Below are 24749 nucleotides of genomic sequence, written 5' to 3'. Positions count from 1 at the left end.
TCAGCATTGATGTGATAAGACTGTGCTGACATTATTATTGCTGCAATGAAGTGCGGTGTGATGTTAACTGTGTAAAAGTCAACACATAGAAGGGTTTTATTCCTACAGGGGTAAGAAGGAGGCAGGTAATGGAGGGTGTTAAGTGGCATATAAATGGTCTGTTGACAGAGGAACTCCTGATGGGACAAAAAAAGCTGCCTGGCCGTAAGATCCTAATTAGCACGGACAGTTTAACAGATATGTACCCACACAAACTGCCCCTGTCCACTAACCCTACACTTGTGACAACACTCACACACATAAAGACACAACCTTCCTCCCTCCTCCAAGTAAACACCACTGGCCATTCTGGCATCAGTCTGAAATCGTATCCACTGTGCCACGTAAACAAACTAGCGCCTGTCTGACAGGCTCAACCCCTGTGGCCTCTGTAGCCCAAACAGCACCCTCCTCCATTCCCTCTGAATCTGGCCCTCACATGGAAGAGTGAGCTCCATCTGCCCTCTGCAGAGCAGGGGAGGAGCACAGAGCTATGACCCCTGAAACTCCCTGGACCTGACCTTATGTTTTTAAAAAAACATGTCTGACATCTATGCCCCCCGCTAACTTGGGGCAAGACGAATCAGTGTTTGGTTTCTGTTGGGAGGCACCAGAAAAACAAATGCTCATCTTTAAAAGGTCAAATTCTTTTGAATTATTAGGTGGAATAACTTAAATTGTTTCAACTGCACTTTCACTAGTTTGCCTCAGTGTTGTCACACTGTCTTTGAATGAAAATCCCATAACGGACCCCATCAAGGCCATGACATTTATGGTATTAGGCCTTCAATAGAGGGGGTGACATGTAACAAGATGTACCCAAACTGAAAAATGCAGTTGCAGCTCATCCACCAGGTCACTCCAACTGGTTCCATTTTTTCCATTTTGCTGCTGTATCGACTTGATATTACACAATAATAGAGGTGTCACCATTCAATTCAATTTGACTTTCGATCAGTCATGATTCAATACATTTTTTGTTTTAAGGTTGTTGTTTTTTTCAGCACTGACAGTTATGTCACACATGCACATACACACACACACACACACACACACACACACACTATATCTTTTTGCAAAGTACCACACTAAGGCCATACGGTCAAATAGGAAAAAAATGTGTGACATAAAAACAAAACGAAGATTCACTAGATGGCAGAAGGGTACTTTACAACAACAATTTTTCTCACCTGCACAAAGCCACCAGACCCTGTTTAAGGATGGGGGCCTTGTGGGTAACCTGAACCCTAATATGTGATGTGGACTAGCAGGTTTGCTGTGGGAAGTGAGTGCATGCTACAACCCTGATTCCAAAAAAGTTGGGATGCTGGGTAAAACACAAATAAAACAGTCCAAAGACAATATATCTAATGTTTTACCTGATTAAGTTGATCAGTTTTTCTGTTTTGTGTCTTGTGTTCACAGTCACAGAAGAGATATAAAAAGTACCTGTTCATACAAGGTTACTATGGCTTGCATTCAGATGTGTGAAATGCTATTCACCACGCAAAAACATTATCATCGGAAACACTGAGCTAGCTGCTAGATAACTACAGCAATGGCGGACAGTGAGGGTCAAAGAACTGGACACATCTCTGACCCCGGCAATGAAAAGTACAACTGCAGGTTGCTGGTGAGCTGCACTGTAACGTTTTTCAAGACTTTTTGTCCTTGGGGGGGAAAGGAAAAGACAATACTTGTTGCTCCTGCTTCGGATTCATTCATTGGAAGCTCACTTTGATCAATTTTCAATTGTGAATCAAAATCATGACATCTCTACAGAACGTGAATCAAAGAATAGCCTGTTCACATGTGCTGTTCCAAACTCTTCTTGTGTTTCTCCAGAGGTGCTCTGGTGCAGATGTTCCTTGCAGCGACAACAAGAATTTGTTTGGAGTGACCAGAAGAGCAGCAGGCTACATCAGCAATAGTCATCATCACATACAAAATCTAAAAAAAACACTACTAATGTTGATAGCCAGTTAAACTCTGCATGAATCAAACCACAGAAGAAATCAGGGATGTTCCTTTAGTTTCCACTCTTAGAAACACTGCAGGTGTTATGCAGCTGTCCAAAGGTTTAAAAATAGACATTTAGACACCCCCTTCCCACAATGATTGACATCATGTTACATCAGGTTGTAGTAGAGATCAGTGGGTCAGTGGAGTCGCATCCAACTGGGCAATATCCAAAGATTTAGGGTGGCTGACACAAAGCCACCTGTTTCAAAGTATAACACACTACACTAAGGGGATATAGAGAAAAAACACAAGCTGGCTTATCTGCAGCAGCAATCGGCCTCCAAGAAATCAAATCACTTTGAGGAATGTGGATGTAATTGAATTGGTAGTGAGCTCCCTCTGGGGCTACGACAAATCAATTCCTCACAGGAGGCGCAGAGTTCCTGTGCCTTTAGTCCAAAAATAAACTCACCATCAATTTCTAGAGTTGTTTACTTGAAAGAAGTTACTTTGACCTTACCCAAAACTTTGATGAATGAGGTCAAGGGGACACAACATAATATGAACTACTTTCTGCATTGCTGTACCTTTAGCCATTACCAATAGCTATCTCATGATATTTCCATTCCCAAACACAACTTTAAGCCATTCAAATATCAAGACAAGGATGTCTGCAGCAACAGAATCAGATTCCCCATCAACCACAAGCTATTTCCTGAATATTCTCCTCAATAATTCATATGCGGCATAACTGATATCTCCCCAGTCTACCTAGTCTTAAACATACAGAGTTCCAAGGTGCATATATTAGAGACTCACATGTGCCAATGCTTTTGTTAAGCAGCTATACAGCAGCTAATACCCTCTAAGAACCATACATTTCCTAAGATGGCTAATGAGGCTAAGAATCCTTGACAGTGGATGAATAGTCTTATAGAAAAACAAACCAGTCGTTTTGTGGTTTATTGGCCTGTGCCATGTAATTCATAGCAAGATGCAGTGGAACAGGTCCAGTATTGACTATGGCAGGATGTCCTTTACTCTGTATTCTACTGAATTGCATTATGGTATCTAATGGAAGTATTACAGCTTTTGTGTACCTCTTAAGTCCCAGGAAATAAGACCACACAGATCAGGATAAAACCAAAGCCCCTTACAAGCACATACAGTAACTTCGGAGGCACCTCTGTCTAAGAAAAAACATTCTTTCTTCTTCCTTACAGAAAATTACTAATTAAGAATACAGAACATGTTTCATAAAAAAGCCCCACCTTGAACTTCAGGGAAGACTTAGCACGAACAATCCTTTAAACGTCCCGGCTGCCAAATCGGAGAATAACACTGTCTCCTCACAAGACATACGTTAATGACTCTATTTTGACATCCCAAGGGACTAACAGGCAATTCTGAAACCCCACCCTTGACTATGAGGCAAATCTACAGCCAGAAGGAGAGGGCTTGACAGCTTTTTGAACCTACCCTAAAACACAGTCAACAGTAAGACAGCATCCTACAGCGGGACAAGTCAGCAAACCACACATGGACATCACATGGATGACAGGCAAGTCGCAGAGAGAGCTTAAGAGCTATATACCATGCAACGCAGCACCCTCCCTTCTATCTGGGCAGTTCCATCAAGAGCAACAAGTTGAGAGAGAAAGGATGACAAAGTTAGCTTCAGGGAAGGACAGTTAAGGAAAACAGGTGACTTACCGGACTTGCGCTTGGAGCCATAGTCCCTGAGGGAGAAGCAACACAAGAGGGACATGGTTAGTGACAGCCGATGCTGCTCGGTCAACAACGCATGCAGTCACTGCATATGGATTCTGACACTCCTATACGGCAAAACTGCTCCCACGCAAAAACATATGCATGCAGTCGGCTTTAGCACGCCAACAAATGCATGTGTTTGAGGGAGTGAGAGAGAGAGAGACAGAGAGTGAAGGATGGAGAGAGAGAGGGAGGCTTGACTTTGGCCAGCTGCCCGTACTCCCTGCAACAGACACAAATTAGTCATGTGACTCCAAAGCGGCACCACCATCCTCTTCCTATACTCCTCTTCCTCCCTCCCCTCCCTTCTTGGTCCTGTCAGAGAAGAAAGCGACCTCTCTCCACATTTGAAAGAAGGAGGATCAGTTTAAGATGCCTTGCTTAATGGATTCTAATGGGATTATGGCACAAGGCTAAGCTACAGATGGGAGGTGACACACAGTTGTGAGCGTGCCTGTTTGTGAGGTTTGCTGTGCTGAGCGTGTGTGTCTCTGCCCTAGTCAATAGTGACTTTTGGACTCAGGCTGCGTGGAAATTAGGTTAAAAAAGACAAACAAAGGGACAGATCAAGTGAAGACAGAACGCGCTATTTATAGAACCGCAGACCTGACAATCTATCACTCCCCATTCTCCCTCCCCTCCTTCCTCCTCCTCTCATTCTTTTTCTCTTGCGCTACTCAGAATCAATATGCCCTTTCAGTTTTCCCAAGGGCTAACAAAACTGTGCCTTGCAAGCCGGCTCGCAAGATCAAAAGATCATACGAGATCATGTGACATGACAGTCAATCATACCAGCGTTCAAGTCATGTGATTTGGTCGAATCACAGCCGTTTGAATCAATCGGTGTCTTGTGAGTAAACACTAGCAGCTACGGAAGTGGATAAGGTGTGACGGCTGCGATTGTTCATTAGAAAATAACAATGGTGTCTTCTAAAGAGTTCAGTATACATGCTGCTATAGCATCATATGGTTTGTTGATGCGATTGGTTGAAGTTAGCCTGTGATAGAAGGTGATAGACAGATGGTTCATCCGATCAGCTGCCAAGTATTTTTAAAAGTGCCTGCCCTTTTCCAAACAGTTTTCATGGACAACTTCCCAGATGGTTCTATGCAACAAACCATCTGGTGCGTCAGGTTAATCAAAACCCTCATCTGACATCAAATTCAGCCACGTCATCCTGCTGCAATTCAGTTGTTGGAATGGACACAAGCAGAGCAATAAAACTAAAGCAGAATGCTGCAGTGAAGAGCTGAGTGCCACTAGAAACTTGTCTGCCATATGAAATATCCTCTTTTGTTTAAAAATAACCACCACACAGGTCCTAATATCAACCGCCAGACAGCAACAAGGGATATGGAGACCAGAGGGTGAAGTGGTTTATGGATGACTGACAATAACACTCATTTCAAGAGGAGTACCAGACTGCAGCAGATGGCTGTCAGTACATTTCCGGATAACAGAGGGATGTGTATGAGTAGGCATATTATTGCGGATGTTCAATCAATCAGTCAATCAAACTTTAGTTATATTGCACCAAATGCAATTCAAAATGCTTTTACAGTTAAGAGTTAATAAAATAGAATAAAATAAATAATAATGATCAACAGTCAGATTGAGTCCGTGTCCACAAGCAGGCGGTGTGGTTAATAGATCACGGATGTTCCCCTGAGATTCAGGATCAACTACCCAGCTGCAAGAGCATCCTTGATGGGGACAGTTGACCTTGCTGGCCCTTGTGAAACAGCCCATTTCATTAATGAGGGACCTCTTATCTTGTCAGGTCCAAAAGATTATACTGCAGTGCCAGGAGAGCAGAAACTGCTCAGGGCAGCATAGCCGGCAGTCAAGGTAGTGCCCTCTCACTGCATGAGGTTAATGAAAACCTCCTCTTGGCTCTTGCTGTGACCGCACTCACGCTAATAAAGTGACACACCGACATGCATGCTGGCCGTGCACATGAATACACACAGATACGCAAGTGCTTTACAAGAAGACCGACAAGGCAGCACACATGCATGAGGAAAAGCCCTGTCTCACTTCAGCTCTGGATTCTTCAGTGTCACTATGCATGTCCGAGCTCTATCCCTTCATCCATTCCTCTGTGATCTGCTGTATCTGTCTCTTTGTGACTGGCCACAGCAGATGAATAAAGCCTTTATACCAACCTCTCCACCAAGATCACTCTGTGCAAGCAACCAGAATATGCTTCATTGTCACCAAAGTGGGACACAGAGAGAGCGGGACTTGACCCCTCGCCTCACCCCATCCATCTTGAGCCACACTGGACACACGACCTCTAATACACAGAGAATGGATAATATTCAAGTCAATGGCCAACGGATTTCACTAAGTTGTACTGCAGAGTGTGTTGGTTGTGTCTCAGTGGAAAGTATGCTGTGGACAGAGTAAGCCTCAGAGTTGGCAGGATACTTGCCAGGATGTTTGCCCTTTTCGCTCGAGGCTTGCCGCAGTGGCATTAAAGATGCTGATATCCTCTGTTCGGGCGCAATGGAATGTTTTACATTTCCAGGGAATGTTAACTGCTGTGTTCACATTTCCATTTGCCCGGTACTCTTCTCTCACCCACTCACAATCTTTTGCAAGCTCAAATGCATTGTCAAAACTGAGGTAAGCTAAGGTCTAAAATTAGCTACTACCTTCAATTTCATTTCAAAGCAAGTAGTGCTTCCATGACTTCTTTTGGAAATCTGAGGGCTAATATTGGAACATAACACACTCCTCCATCACAGAGGCTTACATTAATAGGAAAACATAATTTCCTCTACTGCTGGTAATTCATGTAATTTCTCAGCATAAGATAGTGCTATGCACTGAACCTGAAGTGCTCATCCATATTTGTCTTCTGCTTCGTCCTTGTAGGACTTAACAGGGCAGCATGGACTCAGGTCATCTGGTCAAGAGGCCTCCAGCAACAGCCTTTACAGCAACTAGCAGACTCAGCAGCTTGCACTATTTGCCCCTTAATAAACCCGGATGCCTGCCCGGCTCATGAACACCGAAAAATGAATATAAGGACAAACAGTGACGAAATAATTGAACATATTATTTCACTCTATTAACCATTCATTTGATCCATTTTTTCAGAGGTTTAGAAATGTACGGTGTATCTTGCACACATGACAGTTTACAAATGTACAGATCCAATGTGTAAAAGGATTTCCCTCCATCAGCCAAACTGAGAATGTAGGTTTTACATACACGCCGGGTGGCTGCTGGGTTAATTAAACAAGCAAACAGTAAATGGTAAACGAGAGTGACAGAGTGACAATAGGTGTAAGTGAGGGACCTGGAAATGGCTGGTTGTAACTTATCAAGGAAGTGAGGACAGGGGCCACTGAATGAGTTTTGTTTGGTGGAAAACAGCAGCAGCATGAAAAGTACTTTGCTGCAGCAAAGTCCCAGGGAGCCTGTTAAGCTATTCATGCTGTGCATGGTTTGAAAGGCAAACACAACCTCGAAGCTCTATAAACAAGTCCCAGTCAAAAGGCAGAGGCGTAAGCACTTTCTGGTCCAACTGTAGATGTCTACACAATCACTCAGCCTCCAAATGAAGGCTAAACTGAACATGCTCTGTATTTGCTTCTCCAGGGTTAATTCTTCCTGATAAATGATCAGATGCAGTCAGTAAATACAGCTGTTGGAGCTCTTTGTTAATCCTGACACATGGAGTGACTGCTGACTGGATCAATAACATGTGCTTTTACGGTTGTCATGGAAAGCAGGTCAAAGTGGAGGTTAGCTCGTATCACGTGTGGGTGGTTATTAGCATTTAACATTCACAAAGGGCTTTAGAACATCATGCCTGCATGACACCCAAGCATTAGCCCACTGAAACAGCTCAGGAGGCAAATATTAGTCAACACACAGGCACATTAACCATGCAACTAGCAGCTAATTACAATAGCAGATAATTAGCACCAAAACGAACCTAGTTTTGTACAAGACAAGAGATTATTTTGGTAACAAAGTACGAGGAAGGACAGCTGTTTCGCTTGTTAGCAAGGCATTAACATTAAACATCACATTATGACATACCAGTGGGAGTGGAGCTGGCTATTTTTGGCTTTATTTTTGGGGTATGGAGGCATCTGCAAAGCATTAGGGCACAAAGGAGGAGCAGGGGAGGGCAAAACTTAGAGTGAGGGTGGGAGGATGCGGAGGGAGAGAAGAAACACGGGGTCCTGACTCTATCCAGTGACCCGAGTCCCTGAGGCTGAAATCAAATCCTGGAGGGCTGAGCAACCAGCTCCAGCTGCCAGCTCTTTTCCTACGACTCAGGTATGGAGAGGAGTGAAAGGGGGTGAAAGGCGACGGGAAGGATAAATACTGCAGTGTTGCAGAAAAGGGTGTTTGTGGAATCTCAGGGCCATTCTTTCTGCACTGGTCCTATGACAACTGGTTTTAGCAGCGAAGATACCAGGATTTTACAGTTTTTCCACTCTGAAGAACAAACAGGATTTCACAGTCTTGTACTGATTTGCTATTGGTGAAGATGTTATTTTGATAGCAGCAGAGTTTTTCCAAAGTATGCACTCAGACAGCAACTAGACATCTATTAGTGTGTGAGTATAAATCTGTCAGACATAGTAAAGACAGGTATGTGCATCCTGAACAAAAACATCAACAGATGGGTCAGCTGCATACGTAAGAACACACACATACACATTGTTCGTCACACTTTTCATCACATACTGACATTTCGTCACACTGCACTCACTGCTCCATGAAGAAGGAGCCCTTCCATGCTCGTCTTATCAGTTCCAGAGTTTGGAGCTCTTGACATTGATTGTCAAGCCAAAACAGAGGTGGGTGAGGATCGTGAGACGGGCCATGAGGTGTAAGGGAGGTCGGCTCAGTGGTCAGCTGACTACAGATGTGTGAGGCAAGAAACTAAACTATTTCCTCATCAACGTCAATTCCTCAAATTCACACAATTACGCACATGAAAATGAGTAAACCATGCCTTTTGTTTTTCATACTGTCTGAGTGCTGCGGATCGAGGATTATGTTGGCTTTTAAGGGGGAACAAAATGAGGTTGTTAGCTGTATTAATCCTCTTAAAGAACATCACTTGCTCGATACCACAGTTGAGTTTCTATCCGCAGTCAGAGAAATAAGTGCTTGAACTCGGCATTTGTTTTTACACATACTGTATAACTCCATCCCTCTTTTAATTGCTTAGATCTTCGTTTAAAGGTGGGAAAACTCAATTTGTTGCAGAAAGAAATCCTCTTGAAATACAAAACCCAAGCAAATGCCAAAGATTTAACAGCATTGTCATGCTGTTGTTATGATCTGGATAATTACATTTATTCTTCCCCATGGCTCGTGGTCATTGAGGTTTCAGTTGGCACTGGGTGGTTGAATTCTGTTATGCTTCCTTGCAAGTCCAGTAGTGTTATTAGTATTAGATACAATCATAAACTCTGACTGCATTCTGTATTTAAACTTTCAGTAGCTTAAAATTGTAAAAGAAACTCAACAACTGGTCCATGAAGCCCATGGATTTACTCATTAAGAGTATATGAGTGGGTTGGCAGATAAAGGGCTAATCAATGTGTTTACAGGTATTAGCATAATGGCAGCAAGTTAATGACTCTCAATGGCCCCCTGCTATGCTAGCCTGCAAGACCAGTAAATAAACACTTCCCGAGATAATCATCCTCCCCCCCCCCCCCCCCCCCCCCCCCCCCACACACACACACACACACACACACACACACACACACACACACTTTATCCCTGAGCATCACCAAATCCAGACCTCAAACCAAACCTTTCTACCAACAGGTCCAGCTAATCTAAGCCCCTCAAGGGCCCCGAATTACCCTCAGCCGTCCCCTCTCTTTGCCCTCATGGCTATGACAAGGTTAAAGCCCAATGTGGGCATTAACACTCCAGATGGAGTTAAACAAATCAATTAACCTCAACACTCAAGAGTGCGGCCGAAGACGCAGAGACACACAGTTTGCAGATATGGAAATGAACTGGGAGCAAATAAATACGCACAAGTTATTCTTTTATAACTACATGGGAATTCTGCATAGGCAATTTTGGACTGTATGTGGACCATCTGCACAGACATGAGCAGACATGACATAATTTATATCTCATGGACCCTCGCGGCAATGTGGATGCATTAGCATAATATAATCTTAACTTACTACATTCATGATCCAAATGATTGTGTTTATAGTAATGACTTTTCAGAGTACATAAAATCCAAATTAAGATGTGCAAACAACATCTATAGTATAATGCAACAGTGCCACACAGCAGCAATGAACTGCACACATTGACATACTAACCTGCAGCTCTACACAGCGTCACCCAATACAAGCATGTCAAGCTACAACATAACAGAGATAGGGCTGATAGGTGGTGGTTTGAAAGGGTTAAAGTGAGATTTTGTATATTTAGCTGTACAGATCGAGGCTACAAAGACATGATAAAACATGGCATACAGCAGCACAAGTACCGACATCAAGCAAAACTGGCTCAAGAGTAGCAGTTACACAGCACTGTTGCTGTAAAGTCTGCTAATATTAGCGAACCTTACCCACCATACACTACTGGTCACACCAGACCAAGTAAGGCTGCAGCAGCAAAACCACCGAGTGTATCTCATCAAGAAAGGGTACATTTTTGTGTTTATGGATTCAACCTTTCATTTGTACAAGGAATTCTGTTATTTCTTCCTTAAATAGAAGTTACATAGTCCCCTCTCAAATAAAAGCTTCCCGTCAATATCATTGAAAGAGCTGGAAACACTTATGTCCCAATACTCCACCCTCACCCAGCCACACAAACACATTATCACCCACTTATTCCTAATTAGCCCAAAAACACCAAATCTGTCTTCACCCCGTCAACCCAGCTACTTAGGCGATCCCCTGTCGAGAGCCCAAAAGCTGACCAATCACACGAGTTCATGACTTATCCTGGTAATAATCTGATAATCTTGCAGCATCTCTCTCCTCGAGGCACAAGCCAAGGTCGATCCCCATTGTTATTCATGAGGAGGGCTGTGAGGGGGCATGATGAATGATGATAACATCACCCGTGTCTCACACTAGCCTATGGGGGAAGTGGCCAATATTTTCTTCATGGCTGAAATGCGGTATGCGCATATTAATAGAGAAATTTGTCAACATTATAGTCTGCAGAGGACAGATAATGCCATTTAGGCTGATAGTTATATGATTGCCATACCAGGCGCCCAGACAGATAAAACGAATCACAGCCCACGTCCCATGCAAATTGACTTGATAAAAATTCAAGATGGGGGGAAAAATGCTAAGAAGGAGAAGAAAAAAAAAGTCATGTCTCACATACAGTAAGAGGAAAGGGGGTGGGGGTGGGGAGGGGGTGTCTAGCAAGCTTTGGAGAGGCGAGAAATTCCATCCAGTGGAAATAGATCTCACACAGGAAGAGTGGGGGGGGGCAAAATGGACATGAACACAAAAAGAGAGAAAAAAGCACAGAGAAATGCTTGAGAAGCTGGCCAGACACAGTGGATACATTTATAGAGGAAGGGAAGCCCTGGGGAGGTCCGTCAGTGGACGAGAGACCAGACCAGCGCCTGACCTGGATACAACAGTTGGGGGTGCAGAGAACTCCATTTGTAGCTGTTTGTATTGTGAAGTACGCCACCATGTGGACACTTGGTGGAGCGTAGAATAAGAGATTACGTAGCTTGATGGAAAGCTGGGACTTCTTACTTTGCTGTAAGGAGTTTGATGCAAATGCAATGCATTATGGTTCCCAGTCTTATCTGCTTCCTTCTATCCTTCTGTCCCTTCAGGCAGGCTGCCACCTACCCATTAAGTACAGCAAGCTAATCTAACATTACAGGCCGAAATACACTACCAGTCAAAGTTTGCCGTCTGGATTCGTTTCATGAGTCATGTCGGCATTACTCCACCTAACAGTTTTAAGCAGTGCACTTTACCATGCTAGTCCAGTCATTTGGATATAAATGACTCAGATGTTGGAGAAATGGAGCTGTGGGCAGGTGCAGATGAGACAGAGCTGCTGCACAAAAAGATGTCATGTAGGCACAGTCTGGCTTCAGTCGACACAATACAGGAGAAAAATAAGGTGAGTACAAATAATGTCACAAATAGTGAGTATTACTGCTTCACTGGGCGCGCTCAGTGCGGCGAGTGAGGCAGGGCTGTATGGACAGTCTGCACTCTGGGAGGCAGGTGTGCTGGATGTTGCAGAGTCAGGTCAGCAGTAAACTATGAATATAACAATGAATGTTCAGTATGAGCTACAGTTTGTCTGAGAGTAAATGCTCCAGCTCCTCGTGAGTTCCTGAGTTGTGTTTCTCAGCAGCTGACTACAGGATATAGGGACAGGGAAGTTATAACTGTCAAGTATGGAGCAGTAAAGGAGTCTCCCCTCTGCCTTTGTCTGTCCGGAGGATGAAGCAGGTTGTTGTCTGTTACATTAGCTATCACTTACCGAACTAAATGCGACAAATGTGATACTGATTTTAGGTGATTATTGGCCAACCCACAGACTCTTTACTCAGCTACAGTGGAAGGACAATAACACAAAAAGAGACACGAAGAGATAAAACTACACAGTATTTCCAAAGAATTATGATTAGAGAGAAATCCAACAAATAAACCGACCAGATTTCCTGATATTCATCCTCTTACCCCCTAGACTGTATGCATTTAAGTGTGTATATTCAAGTGCGTAAAATGTCTCCAACTGTGTAAATGTGTTCTCCCAAAGCTTGTGTTTTGGCACATAAAAATATCATAAAGCTGTTATGACAAAGTCTGTCTTTTGATATCAGGCCTTTGCACCACAGGAGATAGATCCTTGTTTTTGTGGGTTTGGTCCTGCAGGACATTTCAACACATCTAATAGCAAACATAAAGACCAGAGATCCAGCTGAGGGTCCATTCAAAATACATTAAACATCAAGCGCGCCTGGCTTCAAAAGAGTAGCCACTGATTGCACAAGAGTGACATCAGCTCCGAGTCTCACGTTACAGTGAGCTGCAGTGCATTGCTCCGCAGACAGGGGTCAGTGTCTCTCAAACACAGGCAGAGGGGAGAGGAAACTGTGGCTGATGATGGGATCTGCTCAGGTCTGAGTGCTTTCTGAGCTTTGATTGATGGGATTGATTCGTGTGCAGCGCTGCAAGGCACATGGCTCCTATTCCTAATCAGATCATAGTGAGAAAACTCAATCTTACACAGCAGAGTGGGAGAAGACCTGGCTACTGTCAAAGCATAACTCCTCTCAGATGATTTCATGGAGGGAGTATAAAAAACAAGATGTCACAGTTTGATCCGGTCATAAAAATGGCGCTGAGGTCAGACTGTAAACCTTGCTTTAACCTAAATGCCAATATATTGCATCCGCTGCCTCATGTATTGATCGTTGTTAAATCTTATGTCACTTGTCAGAGATGTCAGGAGATGGCCGGTGCACCGTTGACCTTACACCCCCCTGGTCCTGACCTCTTCGCCGTCCCCCACAGGGATCTCCCCCATCCTCTTCATTTCCTTCCTCCTTTTCCAGGAAGTGAATCAGCAGGCACATTTCAGCACCCTGGTAGCCACAGCTGTCCTGGCCCACTCTCTTCATCACACTCATGTACAGTCTGGCCCTCTCAAAGCTATTACTGTTGCAAGCTGAACCCCACCTTGACAACACCCTGTGAGTAAGTGTGTGAGGAAGAGAGCACGAATGAGTCAGACACCGCATCGGGTGGGTGAGTGGGTGGGTGGGTGAATGAGTGCATCCATGTAAGATGGTGGCGAGAGAGAAAATAGAGCCGAGACTGGAGAACACAGACAGCTGAAATAACCTGACAACAACAAACACGCTGCACGTAACAAGCAACGGCGATTTAATCCTGAAAAAAAAGCACACAACTATCCTCCTGCCGCTGTGCCTCTTTGAGTACAAGCCCAAACATTTTGAAATCTCATCGCGTGAGGTGTAAGCAAGCTCCGTTTGGGATCGATAAATTCTCGCAGACAAGAGCACATACATGAACACACATACGACCTCCCACGGACCACACGCTCCACCGACCACTCCTCACCACTCTGACACACTTTAAGTGTTTAACCCCGTGAACGCCGGAGCTGTGCACTGCTCATGTTGTTCTGTGTGGTCTCCAGTGAGTGCTATTGATCCTAATAGTGAGGGAATGGAGCAGCTTATCCATTAAGGTTGAGTGAGTCTGTCGCCTGTCTCCTGCTCACAGCAGACAAGTGGAACGGACTGATGACTGGGAGGAGAAAGGAAGAGGTGGGAGCCTGGGAGGGGAGGACGAGAGAGAGAGGGATGCTTCATAACTCCTGGACAATGGAGGAGAGAGGATGAGTACAAGATGAGAGGAGAAGGGAAATAAGTGAGGAAAGAAAAAGGGGAAAAACTGAAGAGGGCAGTGGAAGAGGAGATGATGCAAGTTTACTTAAATAGAGCCTTTTAAGACAAGAACATCACAATAAAAACAAGTCAAAAGATGTAATATACAAATAAATAAAACATACATAAAGGCCTGTCTAGACAGACAGTTTGTGACCTGCTTTTAAAAGGTATCTACAGTGTCCACAGATTTTAGGTCTAAAGGGAGAGAGTTCCAGGTTTCAGAGATTTCTGAGTTTAGGAGCCACAACATCAAAAGCACAGTCTGCTCTAGCTTCAAGCCTGGAGTGAGGAAGAACCAGCACAGCCTGATGAGAGGACCTTAGAGACCTGCTGGAAACACAGAGCTGCAGTAAATCTCAGTCTGACCATGCAGAGACACTGTGTAAAACATAAATAAAACATAACTGATAACTTGCAAATCCTTTTTGGCATTGACAGTTGAAAACAAACAAATTGAATTCTGAATGTGAAAAAAAAGTGTTCTCTGCCACACTTTGCTGTCATTTATAGTTGAGCCAGCTTCTCAGGGGTGTTTGACCGGGGGCAGGACTCACCTCTACAGTTACAAGCACACACACATAACCACTATTTGCCTAACCCTAACCTTACTATAACCTTGACCTATGCAAGTCCCCACAAAGGAATACATGGCCACACACTCACACACGCACGCACACACACACACAATAGTCTAAAATTATGTCAAAATGCATTGTTTTTAGTCAAATAACCCCATGGCCCTCCAGAAACTTAGGGATAATTCTGAAAGAGTGAATAATGAAGCACTACAGTCAAGATGAGACAAATAAGAGCGTGACTAATCATCTCCATCTCAGCTTGAGACACAACGGACCTGAGTTTTGCAATGTTTGCCAGCTGGAAAAACCAGGAACAAAGCAAACATGTTGGTCAAGAGTTAGTGCCTAGCTCATAGTAACAACCAGATTTCACAAGGAGGGTTTAACAGAGCAGGATGGAAAGCCAAGGCTATCCATTACCTCAGGGAGAGGGCTGGCAGTGTTAAGCTAGCTAGCTAGGAAATTAGCCATCCAAATAGGAAGAGTTTATGAAGTTATGTGTTTTTTCTACATTTTGAGGCCTAAATGAGATGTATAATTGAATATCATCTTTACCTTTAAAGTGACATATTATCTACCCAAGGGGAAGCACATATAAGGCAAACCAAATGGGACCCAGGACAGAACCTTGGGGCACGCCACAATACAGAGTTTCCGATGAGGATACATATTGTCGCTACCAGCAGCAACTGAAAAACTCCAATCAGAGGAGTAGGAGGAGAACCACTCCACCCACTGCCTAAGTCTGTTGATTAAGATACTGTGTCTACAGTGTCAAGGCATCTTCTGAGAATCCAACAAGAGTTGTGTCTGTTGAGTGTGGAAGCAACAACTTTAACGATTTGTTGCTAAGCAGCATAGTAGGTTTACACAGGGATGAAGAACTCTGTTCAAACTGCAGAAAACACAATCAAGTCATCCAAAGTCCATTACTTTTTCATGGAGTTATGAAATCAGGCACAGTAGGCGGTAGCAGACTTTTTACACCTATTAGCAGTTTTTCACACGTTCTTATTCTGCTTTCAAGAACTTCTGTTCAGAGTGGATGAGAATTTGATGTTGTTCAGCTGCTTCTCGATTAGCACTTGCCAGCAAATTGTATCAACTCATCAAAAATGATGCCTATTATGCAGAACATGAGAAAAAGTTGGGAAGGAGATACATGATTTTGTTTATCTACAACAGCTACTTCTGACCTCACCTACTTCTGCATTACATATTTGAACAACTGTTAGGCATTAGCTAAAGTACATTGGCTGTATTAATTCAAATATACTTTCAGTTGTATTGTGTGAGAAAACAGGATTGAACAGACTGGGGTTGTGTTCTGGATTTGCCAGTTTCCAGGTCCCTGGTTGATAAAGTATCCACATTCATAATCTCAGAGACTAAGAGGCACTTCTTCATTAGCAATGTGCAAAACAAGCAGGCATTTGGTTTTAAGCCAGTGCTTGACCATTGCTTTCACCGCTTTATGTGACAGGCATCACAGATTATGTCAGTTGTAGCTAATTAAGGCTGTCACTGCAAGCTGGCGTGTGCTCTCAGCCAAAGGCCATTTGGAGGTAAAAGAAGCATCACTCACTGGGTTGTTCAGCACGGCAAAAAGAGTGATGAGTGACCTATAGTGAAATGATGTAGCTGTATTACATCAGCATCAGGAGTCAGAATCGGCCAGTTAAACTTTCATATCAGAGCAATAATTTAAGTTTATTAAATCGGCAGCTTGCAATCAGGACCTCCAGTATTGGCATCAAGTGGCTCATGAAAATGAGGTATGCAAAGGTAAGTAGGCTACTGTAGTTTTTCCAATGCGTCAGATACATTTTTCATTGACAGTTCATACCTTTTGCAGCTTTTTCCATTTTCAGGTTGTCAACATTAATAAGGCAACAACTCAAACATGTCCTGTTTCTGTCTTCTCAGCCAATGAAAAATACAATGAACCCTAGTTCTAATAAGGATTAGTATCAACAGCTGATTATCATCTAAGCCCAATTAAGATTTGAGGTTGAAAATACATTATTATGGTGTTCCTGCAGCACACAAAGCTCTGCATAAAGTCACGCACATGAAGACATAAAGAGCAAACAGAGGAGATGTATGGTAAGAAGTCAATATCAGATCATGAATATAATACATGAGCTTGACAGACACTCAACCACACACACAAGCCATAACGGATTAACTTTATTTTGCAGCGGTCCATCCTTCTTAAGGTTTCAAATCACTTTTCTTCCCCTACAAACACACAAACATTAAAAAACCCACACACTACGAACACACACTCTCCAATCACGACTTTAAATCGATGGCCAATCTCATTCCAGAACACACTCCCCCATGATTCATTTTCATCTAGCAGATGCATTATGAGGAGGGAATGGAAGGAACCCATCCAATTTAGCCCTGACACAAGTCAAGTCGTCGAGATCATGACGTCTTACTCACCATGAACTGAGCAGTCTTGTTCTTTTTTCAAACAGAGAGCGGGCAGTTCGCCCCCCTGAGCATTTCCTTCTCTTATTAAGGCAGCAGGGACACAGAGAGGCGTCTGTATGTGATCACATCTTTACACATCACTCTTCATGAATGTGAACTGCATCTAAACTGAGCACAACAGCAACCCAGGAAGACAATCCATCACTTGTTACTTTCAAGCGGTGTACCCACAAACATGAGGCACCAGGAACACAAATGACAGTCAGGGTACAATTAACCGAGCATATCAAAACTTTCTGATCCTCTCATTTTTAACCAAGTCAAGTCAGTTTTATTTATATGTCCCATTACCGCAAATGACAAGTTTGCCTCACGGGACTTTACAATCTGTACAGCATATGGCACATTTCAGAGGTCTGATCTATTTTTATTTCATTTAATTACTTCTTTTTTATAGTTTTAACTTTATTTATTTATGTATTTATTTATTTATTTTGCTTATCCATGTAATTGATCAATGTGTGCCTTAAATGTGTGCCACAGTATCCCATGAGTCAATTTAGATGTAATTACAATGAATGTAATGGAAACTGTGCTGTGAGGCTGGATGTTTCTTCTTCTTCTCCTGCTTTTTTCCAGATCTAAAATGTATTTACTTCCCTTTTTATACATAATTGTCACAACAGGGCAAGAAATATAGTTCTTACAATTCTCCTTTAAAGCCAGTGTTGGCCAGTAAAAGAAAAAATTACATGAGCATCAGGGATGAAAATTTGCTTTTAATCCTGTGAAGTGTTTGTCTCTAGCACCTCATGGTCCACAAGCTGTGAATGGTTCAACGCATAGTGCGACATGTCTTTCAGCCATGTCTGAATGTTGTGGAGTTCCATTAACAGTATTCTCAGGTACTTCCTGCTTTATATGCACTGTCTGACATATCCCTCTTATTTAGCTTCAACGTGACTGTCAGTCTTTGGATATGATTTTTGAGAGTGATCCTCCTGACATGTTAGATGTGGTATCTTTTGAACTGATGCACTTCCTATTCACACACAGCTTGTTTGTTCTTTTAGGAGCTCTGTTACTTGTTTCATACTGCTGTGAAAACTCATGTCCATTGCCAGAGCTGTTACTTTTGCACTCAACTTAATATGACCCAACTTTGCTGCAGAAAATGAAATTCAGATCCTTACCTTGAGAAAAAAGCAGCAGTATTTAAATGTTTTTTAATTTTTAAATGTTTATCGACATTGTCAGACAATTTAATTTAATTTAATTTAATGTAAGAGAATTTAAGAGAAAAAGTATCAAAAGTAAAATTCTCAGAATTGAACTTTTCAGACCTTATTATATTTATCATAAGACTGTATTATCATTGCTGCAATATTGGGTAAATAGACTCTTTAAACAGAAGCTTGTCAAGGTGGAGATAACTACAACTCAGATTCCAAAAAAGTTGGGATGTTGTGTAAAACATAAAGAACAGAATGTGATAATAATCCTATTATTCGGCCTTGTGTTTCATTCCTAAAATCTTAGAAAACGTTGTTTGCAAGTAGCTTTAAGCATTTGTCGAAAAAAATTTACTTACTAGCTAGATTCCTCTCCATAGAGTCACGAATGGCATTAAGTTGCAGTCGCTCTTCTGGATTTTAGTGCTGCTTAAATCAAGCACTGATTGCTGGAGGTCGAGGGTTTGGATGCCTGGTATAGCACTTAAAAGGTTTTCCTCCTATTTATCTGACCAAAAGTTCTTTGTATTGCTTGCTGACAAAGTATCTGCAGGTGCCCCTCTGACCTGTGGAGCTCCTCAAGGGTCAATCCTTGGACCTCTCTTTTTTTCTCCTTCTACATGCTTCCTTTGGTGCAGTTTGAGTGTCTCTTGTCTAATCAGGACCCCGGTAGGTCATATGGTGAACTTATTTTATGGTATCCTTGAATGATCATCGTGAATTTCTATGATATGCAACTCCTGTGTAGTTTAAGTGGGGGAAAATTAAACATCTAAAATTAGTCGGCGCTACACTGTGTGTATAATATATGGGTGTTAACACACGGTGTGGTGGGCACAGTGTGTGCAAAAATGTACGGTTACAATTCCCATAACTCCTGACAGGACAATTGATGCCAGTTCTTTATGCACCAAAATAGACCAGAATATACAGGAGAGAGAAAGTGAGTGGGAGACAGAAGAGAGAGAGTGACGCTCATAGAAGAAAAAGTACAAAAAGGACTGAAAGAGATGAAGGGCATAAGTCAAATGAGAGGCAGGACGAGAGACAGAGAGACAGTAAAAGAGAGATGAGAACAAGGGCAAGATGGAGAGCTGCATGAACTGAGCGGAAACAAAAGCTGTTGATCAAAGAATGATTGCGCTGCGTTGGTGTTTGTAACCTTGAGCTGTCGCCTCAATTAAACATACTTGAATTTATGAAGCCGAGTTAGATACAAAGAATAACAGGAGAGAGGAAGACGTGGAGAGATACCCTATTACTCTGCTGGAAAACACTGAGGTCACTAAATCCTGCCTGCTTCACTTCTTTCCTCTCATCCAAGAGAGAGGAGGGCAGAGGAGAGGAGAGTATAATACTGAGAAAAGTAATTAAAACACCAAAAAAGACATAGCCTGGGTCTAACAAGAGTACTCGGTTGCAGTGCCTCGGGTGCAGCTGTCTCGGCGCATAGAGGAGCACATTACAAATGAATAGTGCAATACTGGCATTTGAGGTTTGGAGAGGAGAGTGTGTTCTCTAATTAAAAACTACCCAAAGGGGCTATCTCCTGCTATGAAACAAGTCATTCTCCTCCTCCCACTCTCACATCCATCAACTTTCTGTACGCGCCCCCCACCCCCCACCCCCCTTCTGCCTGGCTGGCCTGGTAGGAGGTTTTAACGAACTCAGAGAGAAAGAGCTGATTTGGGAATAGACTAGAAAGTGGGAGCAGACAGAGAGCTAATGAGCTTAGCCTCAGCACAATCATGCTGTATTTTTGAGGCGATGTGTCAAACAATGACATGCAAAAGATGCTTTAGTTCATAACATTATACACAGTGTGTCAAGCACGTGCGCAACGTGTATCAACATCATCTGAGCGACTGCGAGCAGAATGAAAAAAATCAACGAGGTGAATTAATTCACGGCCAACATCATGTTTGCACGTTGCGCACGTCATTAGTATGAGCAAGTTTACATACTGTACGCATGCGTGTGCATCTGTGTGTGCATTCATCTACGTCTGTATAGACTAATCCAGGTGGCAGGCAAAAGTAAACAAGCCATTATTACTGTGCTGGCATCCCACTGTAAACATGTGTAATTACGCTGAAATTTATGCAGCGAATTTGAATATTTAGCTGTTTTTGTGAAACTTTTGCCAAAGAGATCTTTACAACCTGCCACATGCTGACACACAGTCATCAAATTGCAGTTGAAACGATTATATGTCGACATCTAAAAAAAATTAGCTTTCCGCCCAAAGTTAGTCCAACAACAACCAGATGTCTTTCATCTGTAAATCACCAAAATGAGCCAATGCTTCTGTGTCCTTTTCAGCTACTTTCAATTTATCTCACAGACTTTATCAGAGTTTCTACACATTTCCTGGTCATAAAAGACCCTGGGGGGGGTTAACAGGCCACACATTCATAGTCGGTGGAGCTGTATTCAGTTGACTGTAGCGCTGCAGTAATGATGGTGTCACTGCAGAGCCCGACACACACATCAGATGGTGGATTAGTCTAAACACACAGTGCATGTACATGTGTTTGGCTTTGTTTTGTGTACGCACAGTACAGCATGTGACACTCACTCCACTGGGGGGTTGATGTCCTCAGTTTTAGTCTCAAAGAAGCGCAGCACCTCCTCACTCTGAGAAATCTGAGGGGGGAGTCGCACCAGCGCCTGAGGGAGAGAGAGAACGGGTGGTTTAACAGACGATAGACTACGACTGAGATTAGTCACGTAAAGCTGCACTGATCAATACTTTTGATATTAACAACAGATCAAATGACTGTGTAATTTGAAACAGGTCAAAGTAATAAAGCGATGGAGAATTATCACCAACGCTACAGTTCTCCTTTGGTTTTACAGAGCCTTTACGCCTCTTTAAGATAACTGTTTGGATTTTTTAGCCTGAAACTTTGTGTCTAGATGCAGCAGACAACAGTTTTCAGAGGTAAAAAGCTCTGATGGACTCACTGTACGCTGCCTGCCCAGTGCCAAAAAGCAGGTAAAGTTAACGTCTTGGTGTAGAAAGGCCAGACAGTTTCTCAGAAGTCGATGGCACAGAGCTGATAGGAAAGCGAACACTGAATTTAAACTTGTCAGGTAGCCAGAGACACAACTCCAAGTTAACGCTCCGTGTCTGCTGAGCTTCCAACTGCAGCTTTAAAAGATTTGCAATGTCTTCAAATTTTCAGTTTTCTTCTTGATTTGTGAGGGCTTGTGTTACAAATATAACAATCCACATATGTTCATCCACAAAGCCACAGCACAGTCAGAGAGGATAACATGTCTGGTTAACCATCTATATTTAATTATCTGGCCAGCTCCCTCCAAAGACATAGCTCATGTACAGCACTGAGGCACTGGACCGCAACAAAATGCGACGACATATGCAAATCGTGGGCTTTTGTTGTTTTGTTTGCTGAAACCGTCACAGTTTGTGCTTCCTTCATATTTCACTCATGGGATCCTATATTATAGAAAGAACCTTGTGGCTGTGATTGAAGAGGCCGTATCTCACTGTGCACCCACCGCTAACTGGACTCAGCATCCCACAATCTCCGGAGAGCAGATCCTTTGAGAACACTGGGTAATTACTCTTCCTCTCTGTTGTTTGCCTCATAAACAGGATGTAGGAAGCAAACAGTGCGGTACACTCCAGTGCTGGGCAAAAAAGCAGGCTTGCTATAGCAACTGCAAACATAAGAGCGCTTCAGGATATTTGGGTAATGAGGAAGCCTTTGCCTGTGCTGAGCTAAAGATCAGGTTAATTTCAGATATATGTAATTGCTTTTGGTTTTTAAACTTCTTTTGGTCTCAATTACTGAGCTGATACTGTGGCTAACCTCTCCTAAAACAGGCCCGCTCACTAATGGTGTTTATAGAAACAAACATAAGAGCCCAAATTTGATTTAATGCGCCCTCCCTCTACTGCTAACGTGGCTTTGTGCCAAGAGGAAGGAAGGAAGTGGGGAGGGCATGACGGAGGAAAGGATCTGAATCCGGGATGAATGAAAAAACCAATAAGAGAGCGAACGGGAAGTGATAAGGCCAGTCTCTGACTGATGGAAGGCTTTCAAGGTTTCTTTCTTCTTTTCGGATGGGGACGCTGATTTGGAAGAGAGGAAGGGAGCAGTTTTTTCTTAACGCTGTAAAATGAGGGGTTAAGGTCGTTAGCGAGGAGGACTCTGAAATAATGGAAGAGCTCAAAGTCTGTTTCATGCAGTGGAATGACTGAGAAGTCTGATGCACAACTAGGTCACCCCACTTCTCTGACTGTGGCACACATGAAAATAAACACCCCTTCAACTGCAGAGCAAAGATCATAACATCTCCCCACAAAGTGTCAGAGCACATTACAGACTCCTCAGATGTCTCAGGATAGCTCAGACACAGATCTTGACTGCGAGGACTCTCTGGAAACTCATGTCTCATGTCCCATGTTTAAGCATGTGAAAGGACAGTATGGGCCGTGACCTTTGACCCCTCGCAGGCTGGGGGATAATCCCCAGGGTCGAACAGGGAACTGAAGGATGCTGACAGCAAAGCCTCTTTACCCTGCAGTAGTCGTCGATGAAACGCAGCCGCTTCATGGCCACGTCTCGCACATGACTCCTCCGGAACAGGATTTTGCCTGGAGGGGAGGAAAAGGAGGTCGGAGGAGGGAGAAGGTGAAGGAGAACAGAGTGAGATGATAGATGGGGAGGAAAAGAGAGAGGGAAGAGATGTAAATATCTGACACATCCTAAAAATACATCAATTTTCAGCTGATTCTGTTCTGCGTACTGCTTCCTGTAATACCCTGGCTGACCAGGAGATGTCAGTAATGTTCGGTGTTGATTCTTCCTGGCCGGAGCTGTCTCTGTCCCACACTCAAGGCCCCAGCTGTCCCCCTATGGATTCCATGACCTCTGCCTGTGACATGGCTTTCCAAATAACAGACTGGACTTATACACAGACATGGGTCATGCATTTTAGGCCCTCTCTCATCCCATCCAGGGGAAACACGAAAATCACGCCACTAAGGACCCCGACCCTACAATCGGAATGTATGCAATACATCCTGTCTCTGGAGAGTCAGAGTCAGAGCTTATGTGATATGACCAAGACTAAACACAATGATCTTTGTACCTATTCACCTGATTACGGATTGACAATCCACAGAAAAAAAAGTAAATCAAAATTAAGAAGAAGAAAAGTACAAGTCTGCCTTAAACGACTGGCTAGAGGTTGATCATTTCAAGTAAACATGCTATCAGCTATCAGTGCATTAGCTTCACTGGTCCTCATACTCTGCTCGCTTTTAAATGAAGCCATCGAATGAAGGTGAGACAAGACAAAATTTCCCTGACGCCGACTTCGTCTGCTCAGCTGATGAGAGGTTGATGCCAAGTTGCCACAGAATAATGTCAGGTGCCGTTGTTTCTGAGTGGTTTTATGATTACAGGTCCGAGTACATACCTACCATACATAGCACACACCGCATACCCAAAACTGATCTGACTGCATCCCTACTTTCAAATAATTTTGTAATTTCATCTCTATTTAAAGTTCTTCAGCAGTCATGTTGTGTTTTTTCATTTGATAGTCAACCACATATCTAATAAATATCTAAAAACATGAAGCCATACAACAGTTTCAGGCCAAATCAAATAAAACCGTTAAACCAAGAGCCATCTGCGCAAAGAAGAAAAAAAGACTGAACACCCAGCCCTACACCAGTCAAGAGAAAAATACACTGCTTCCTGCTATCTAATGTGTGTATGGCAACACTTTTGTTAAAATCCCACGCTCATGTCAAATATTGTCCTGCAGTTTATTAAATTCCATAAGTGTCACAACACAACAAGGGCAGAGGAGCTTATCCTGAAACAAAGGTCGTCCAACAAATGCACATCAATCATGTTTGCATCTGGCGTCACTGCTTTCACAGATAAGAGGTAGGTGGAGGTGATTGGTCGGCTTCCAGATTGGTTTTGTTTGTGAGTGTGTGTCAGCGAGAGAGAGAAAGACTCATGGAGGACTTGAGGGGAGATAGAGAGCATGTACAGTAGACGCTGGACCGTGTGTTTGCCACAGGGCTTAAACAGAGCATTTAGTCAAATAAACTGCACTGATCAGACAAGTGCCTTTTACTCCCTAAGCACAAATGAATCTCCCGAAATCTGCATGACAAACACACAGGTGTCCACTGACACACACACACACACCCACACACAAGACATGAGTGTGATTAGCAGAATCACTGTCAGCCCTTCTGCCCCGGACACTGAACTGCCACAAACAGCACCATCGATCACTGC

The 24749-nt window shown here is 43.1% G+C and overlaps 1 protein-coding gene across 7 annotated transcripts in view; it reads right to left on the bottom strand.

Moving 5' to 3' along the window:
• The window catches only part of sh3pxd2aa (SH3 and PX domains 2Aa), a 96191-nt gene that overhangs the window by 41609 nt on the left and 29833 nt on the right, over positions 1–24749 (bottom strand). For all 7 annotated transcript variants that reach the window (XM_076727937.1, XM_076727936.1, XM_076727940.1 and 4 more), the window contains exons 4-6: positions 23004–23080; positions 21032–21123; positions 3715–3740 (exon numbers count right to left, since the gene is read on the bottom strand). In XM_076727937.1, coding sequence (XP_076584052.1) covers positions 3715–3740; positions 21032–21123; positions 23004–23080 — 195 coding nt within the window. The remainder of the gene's footprint in view (positions 1–3714; positions 3741–21031; positions 21124–23003; positions 23081–24749) is intronic.

This window comes from Chaetodon auriga, chromosome 4, assembly GCF_051107435.1.
Source record: "Chaetodon auriga isolate fChaAug3 chromosome 4, fChaAug3.hap1, whole genome shotgun sequence".
In the NCBI taxonomy this organism is placed as follows: Eukaryota; Metazoa; Chordata; class Actinopteri; order Chaetodontiformes; family Chaetodontidae; genus Chaetodon; species Chaetodon auriga.
Note: the sequence above shows the minus strand (reverse complement) of the source record. Positions and strands in the feature narration are given on the sequence as shown.